Source organism: Pollicipes pollicipes, unplaced genomic scaffold, assembly GCF_011947565.3.
Source record: "Pollicipes pollicipes isolate AB1234 unplaced genomic scaffold, Ppol_2.1 Scaffold_3087;HRSCAF=3621_pilon_pilon_pilon, whole genome shotgun sequence".
Taxonomy (NCBI): Eukaryota; Metazoa; Arthropoda; class Thecostraca; order Pollicipedomorpha; family Pollicipedidae; genus Pollicipes; species Pollicipes pollicipes.
The window spans coordinates 29,854,491-29,860,613 of record NW_023596225.1 but is presented as its reverse complement, the minus strand read 5'-3'; the positions used below and the strand labels follow the sequence as shown (position 1 = coordinate 29,860,613).

The following is a 6,123-nucleotide window of genomic DNA, read 5'->3' as shown; positions in this document are numbered from 1 at the left end:
TGCCTGCCGCAAATACCGACTGCGCACTTGACAAATGGAAACGCCCAGAGACCACACACGAAGGTTCCGATACACATGTAAATGGATCGGCGACATGAGTTAGAGAGTTGAAGCTTCCGAGCAGTTAGTCTTTCTTGCACGCAACATGCAACAGCAACGGCCGATCCGAAAAACGAGCAGATAAGTAGTCGGACCCGCTTGTGCGCCCTGGAAGCGAGCGACCGATGGGTGGGCGACTAATAGAAACCGGGAGAGCTGTTCATTAAAGACACTCCCGTGCGCATAAATCGGGTTCCGCATGCATCAAGTGGCCGACAGCTTCATTACGACTGTCAGCAAACGGAGTCTACCTACATGGGCGAAGCCCACCGATGGAGCAGAACATCGGACCCAAATGGACATCGCCTTGGCACCGGGACAATTGATCGCCGCCTCAGAGCCCCGACCCTGGAGCACGCAAATAACCAGGCTGTAGCTGCGGGAGGAGTCCGCTTTCTCTCCTTCCAATCACGATGAGCTGCGCATGACATTTCTGAGGCACTGTTTATCTGAATTGGTTTACCAGACGTGCCACGCCCAAAACGACCACAGCATAAATACGGACCAGCTGCTTTCGGTTAGATTTGAGGGGCAAAATCCGACTGAGCGTCGCACAATAAAATGACTACTTTTTCCCACAGTTGGAGATAAAGTAAATGTAAGACTGTTTTGTGCGGGTGCATTTTCCCGGACAAATTCCCCTGTTATTAATGTGTTTTGACATTAGTCGCGATGTCCACTATATTGCCTTACCTAAGGGGCAGGAAAATTAAACTGGTTTATTGCTACCTGCAATCCGTGTCGATCACAAATACGTAATAAATTTAAGCGTTTTTAACGTTCATGAAGCTCCAAAAGGAAAATGATTCTGGGCATGGTGACCTTTCTTTACATTATGGGTATAAGGCGCTGAGCGCACAAGTATGTTGAAGTGAACCCAACTTTCCCAGGCAAGACAGAGATGACAGTGAATGAAGTAGACACCGAGATGGCCAAAAAGAGGGATGACCTCCAGCACTGTCCAAAGGCCGTCACGGCTCAGTAACGCAGCGCGCGCTGCAGTGACCGCTGGGGTATGTCTGCGCGAGATAATCACTCTTTTGCCTACAGGATCACCCCATCGATGTTGGAAGCTTACCCTCGATGATAAGGAACCCATTAGGGGGAGCGCAGGTGCAAGAACTGCGTTGAGGTTGGTTGGCTGCAAGTCTGAGGAAACATCCCAACCTACATCCACAATGCAATCTATCGTCGCCGTTCGGCCACTATATTTGGGGATTTTTGAAACGTGGATCATTTTTGATATTCCATTTCTTATATTCTATTTTTGGCGCCCAACACCCGACACTTCGAGGAGGTTCAGATGCATTATGAACGTATCAATCAAACTCCCGCCGGTTCTAGCGCCACTGGTAGAAGCGGTCACTCATGTGTGTGATCATGCTTTTCATAGTTTTCTGTGGCTACAATTTTCATTGTTAATTCAACATCGGTGCTCTGACACATTCCTGACGGAAATCGCACGAAGCTTGGCAACATGGCTTCAATTTAAGACAATTCCCAAGGTTGGTTCTGTCAGGTATTTGCAGAGGTGACTTCGTAACTTATGGCTAGCTCTGTCAGACACCACATGTCAGGCTAGTTCAACAGAAGCTAACAAAAGTCGTGAATTAATGTCAAATGCATCATTCGTGCATTCAGTATATGGTAACAAGTCCACGCCTTCATAAAGCGCACATTTTTCATGGTTTCAGTCCCCATGTCTGGCAAGACTTGCCTAGTTCGGTGCTTCAGGGTGATTGTTTCTCCACTGCATAACATTTCGCACACATCTCGAGACACCCTGCGGAAAAGTTTAAGACCACCGTGGCGACGATCACGGAACGGGCCGAAAAAAAATACCCTGAGCAGCCGCGAGTGAAAGATGTCGGGTAAAGACCGCCCTGGCACCGGGCCGCGGGTCCGTGGGACCAGTCGCTGGCAGTCGTCTGTGGTGAGCCCCTCCCTGCGTGACCACGTGCACCGCCGTGGCCAAACGCTGACCAGTTACTCAGCGGCCCTACACGTCACGCGCTGCTCAGCTGGGCTTCAGACTAAACTGACCTTCCAGCGAACCGTGTGCTTTTGTCACCGGGCTGTGTATTTCTAGCGAAGCTCTGCCGTTTGTTGATGTAGCTGACCGCAGCCGAAATGGTGCTGCTGTGATCATACCCTGATCATAACCTAAACCGACATAAACAGCATCATAACATAACCTGACGAGCCTAAAGCTCCGTTTGCGATGTGGGTTTGCTCACTGCTGGCAAAATACGCTGATGCGCCAAACTTCTCCTCGTTTTTTAACACAATGTCTTAAGTTACGAGGTGGTCGTCTCAACATATCAGACACAAGCTTATTCATATATATACAGGCATTCCAAGAGCACTTCAAAACAAGGCAAATTATATTTCTTCAGTTACCACCAATACCGACTACCGTGCGAAAAGTCGCCAGAGCTAAGCAAAAATAATGCACCGTGTTTAGGCAACGTCACCCATAAAAGAAGCCTCATCCATTCGTTACTTTAAATTGTCACGAGCACACACAAAACAAAATTGTTCTGCTTGTGACATTTGCTGCTAACAAATGGGCTCCGGTCCTGGAAGAAATGGCTGGTTCAGCCCACACGTGCGTTTAAAGGCGGGGTGGGCAGCGGCAACGGCGGCACACCGTCGAGCCGATCACTAGTACACGAGGCGGCGACGTCCGTCCCTTCGGCAGGGGGGTCCGTGCGCATAATGGCGCCATAATTCACGTGTACCGTTTGCCGCTCGGTTACCCTCCGTCCCCCAGCTGGGCCAGAACGGCTGCAAGTCCTGAACGAGCCCCGCGGGAGGGGACGCCGCCAGCGATGCCGACACGTGCACACAAACACACCCGCACGCAAAGTATCGAGCCGGCAGCGGAGTGCGTCGCAGAGCCCCGAGGAGCCGAAATGGACGGGATTGGCGACTGCGTGCGGAAGGCCACATGGTAAGCGCGTCTCACATAGCAAAACGCCGATGTCTTTCGACGACGTGTGTTTCGCTTGCTCTCCCCCGCGTTGGATATGTTGTAGACGACGTGCAAAACATCACGCAGACAACTGCCGACGAAACACAACGGCGAACAATGCCACATTTAGAGGCGGGCCGACTTCCGCGATTTGAAGTCGCCCACAGCTGCCTGTACGCAGAAGTGTCGCGTGACAGACGGCCACCATACGGGCTCGCCAGGAAGTCTCCCGTCCCCGGGGGCAGACAGCGGCGCCAGCTAGGGGCGTGCGACGCCGGACAAAACACGGCGGGACCGGTCGTCTACGTCAGGCGGCACACAGGGCGGCCAGCGGTGTCGGCCCGGGACCATGTGGCAAGTGGTTCGCGGTGAGACCGGCCGGCCAAGGCCGAGCCGCTCCGTCATATATGGAGCCCGGCCGGCCGGCGGACCGTCGCCTCCCCTGCTCACAGCCGGTCGGCGGCGGACGGCCGGCGCGAGGTGCCGGCTCGTCGCGCAGCGGGTCCCCGCCGGCCCCAGCGCCGGCCGCCAGCCGTCGCAGGCCATTACGGCACGCCCGCGGCGCCTGTTGACAGTGGTCTGGCCGTGCAGAGTCCGGTCAACGTCGGGCCTCCCAGGCGGGGGCCCCTCCACCCCAGCCCAACACGTTCTCGTTCCGACCACCGCGGGCGCCTCGACCAGCGCGACGCCGACCGCTCGCCACAAGCGACGCGTCACCGGCGGCGACGCCGCGACGGGTGGCGGCGTGCCCCCCCCCGACGGCCGGCCGGCCGGCGGCTGTGCCTGCGGGACGGACGCAACAGGTGCGCCGTCGGGCCGCGTCGGCCGGCGCCGCGGCCTCAGTTCAGCGGCGTCCGCCAGCCGCCGGTCACAGCTCACCGGCCGTCTCGTTCGCGACGCGACGGCGCCACAATTGACGACAGATCGGGAGTAACACCGCGGCCGGCGACACACACGAGCGAATCCGGAGCTGTCAGGACGTGTTTTGCCCGCGTTTGCGACCGCGCTGGGACGGGGAACAAACTCTTTGTCCCCGTGTATGAATTCAGCTTCGGATGTAATCTAGCCCAATGTGTATTTGGTAACACCGGCAAGAACTTCGTGCTGAAGCGGAACAACGCCTGATCGCGATCAAAACGAATGACGAAGTCGGACAGTCCGACAACAGGCAAACCAAAACCAGACGGCCCGCGGCAAACAGCCGAATTAAGCCCCAGCGCCGGCGGGACGCCAGCCCGTCAAGCGGGTCACATCGCCTGCGACGTGCGCCGTGCATGCAGCGACAGAAAGTTGGCGTCGGCCCGTGCATTAGACGGGAGCGGGACGGCGCGGCCCCGTGTAGGAGGCGGCCCGGCCCGGCGGCGCTAAATATTTACCGGGAATCCATCAATTGGGGCTGTGTGTGGCACGGCCGTTATCAGGGCCGGAAGGAAGAGTGGGGAGCACCGACGAGGCAGAGCGCAGAGGAGACGGACGGGTTGGAGGGAGAGGAGCGTGATGGTTGGAGGTGATGATGCTAGATGGACATGACGCAGACAAATGAAGAGAGGTTAAAGGGGATGAAGAGAGAAAGAGAGAGAGCGAGAGCGAGAGAAAAAGAGAGAAGAGAGAGAGAAGAAAGGGGAGAGGGAGGGAGAGAGGAGAGAGAAAGAGAGAGAGAGACGAGAGAGAGAGAGAGAGAGAGAGAGAAGGGAGAGAGAGATAGAGAAGAGAGAGAGAAGACAGAGACAAGACAGACAGAGACAGAGACAGAGACAGAGACAGAGACAGAGACAGAGACAGACAGAGACAGAGACAGAGACAGAGACAGATACAGAGACTAACAGAGACAGAGACAGAGAAGACAGAGACAGAGACAAGAAGAGACAGAGACAGAGACAGAACAGATACAGAGACAGAGACATAGACAGAGACAGAGACAGAGACAGAACAGAGCCGAGACAGAGACAGAGACAGAGACAGAGACGAGACAGAGACGAGACAGAAACGACAGAGACAGAGACAAGACAGATACAGAGACAGAGACAGAGACGAGACAGAGACAGAGACAGATACAGAGACAGAACAGAGACAGAGACAGAGACAGGACAGAGACAGAGACAGAACAGACAGAGACAGAGCAGAGACAGAGACAAGACATAGACAGATACAAGAGACAGAGACAGAGACAGAGACAGAGACAGAGACAGAGACAGAGACAGAGACAGAGACAGAGACAGAGACAGAGACAGAGACAGATACAGAGACAGAGACAGAAGAGAGAGAGAGAGAGAGAGAGAGAGAGAGGAGAGAGAGAGAGAGAGAGATAGAGAGAGAGAGAGAGAGAGAGAGAGAGAGAGAGAGAGAGAGAGAGAGAGAGAGAGAGAGAGAGAAGCGACGTGTGTATAAAACTAGACAAAAGAAACAGGCGAGGCGGGCGAAAGTGATATGGAGAGAGACAGGGTGACGTGGAAAGATGGCAGAGCATTACTCGTTGAGAACAGAAAGGCACGAAACTGACGGCAATAAAGTGGAGTAAGTTCACGGACGAACTGAATGCGGCAGATTTGAAGAAGAACGACGAGTACAGAGACCCACACAACAACACAGACCCGGTGTGCACGACGTTGCGGCGAGCGTGCAATCAAGAGACAGCTCCACACCGGCCACCAGCGCTGGAGCAGCGGGGGTTGCCGTTACCTCACAGCGCAGCGCCGGATTGAGCAACGGCTAATCAGGTGCGTGCAAGACCTTATCCGCGGTGTAATGAGCGACCTGGTGGCCGCGGGACGCGCAGTGCCGACATGTATCGGCCATTAGTGGGGTTAGGGCGGGGGGGGGGGAGCGGTATGCCCTGGCCGCTGTCGGTACCGCTTCGTCGGGGCAGGGCCGCTCCGAAGTCGATCTGATCGTCCGCGAGCACCGTCATCACACTGGCTTAGCTCTGTTATCTCCGACGCCGACAATAAAAGTTTCATTCTCGACCCCAACGCGAAGAGGTGCAGCCAGCTGCCGTCAGGTGGAAGGATGCGCAGCGGGACAAAGCGTACAAGGCCAAAATGCGCACGCCT

The 6,123-nt window shown here is 55.4% G+C and overlaps 1 protein-coding gene across 1 annotated transcript in view; it reads left to right on the top strand.

Moving 5' to 3' along the window:
* Positions 1–2,899, top strand: part of LOC119090016 (melanotransferrin) — an 11,875-nt gene extending 8,976 nt beyond the window's left edge. Inside the window, exon 7 of the mRNA XM_037212814.1 lies at positions 2,873–2,899. Within this exon, the coding sequence (XP_037068709.1) occupies positions 2,873–2,899 (27 nt within the window). The remainder of the gene's footprint in view (positions 1–2,872) is intronic.
* The last annotated feature ends 3,224 nt before the right edge of the window (positions 2,900–6,123 follow it).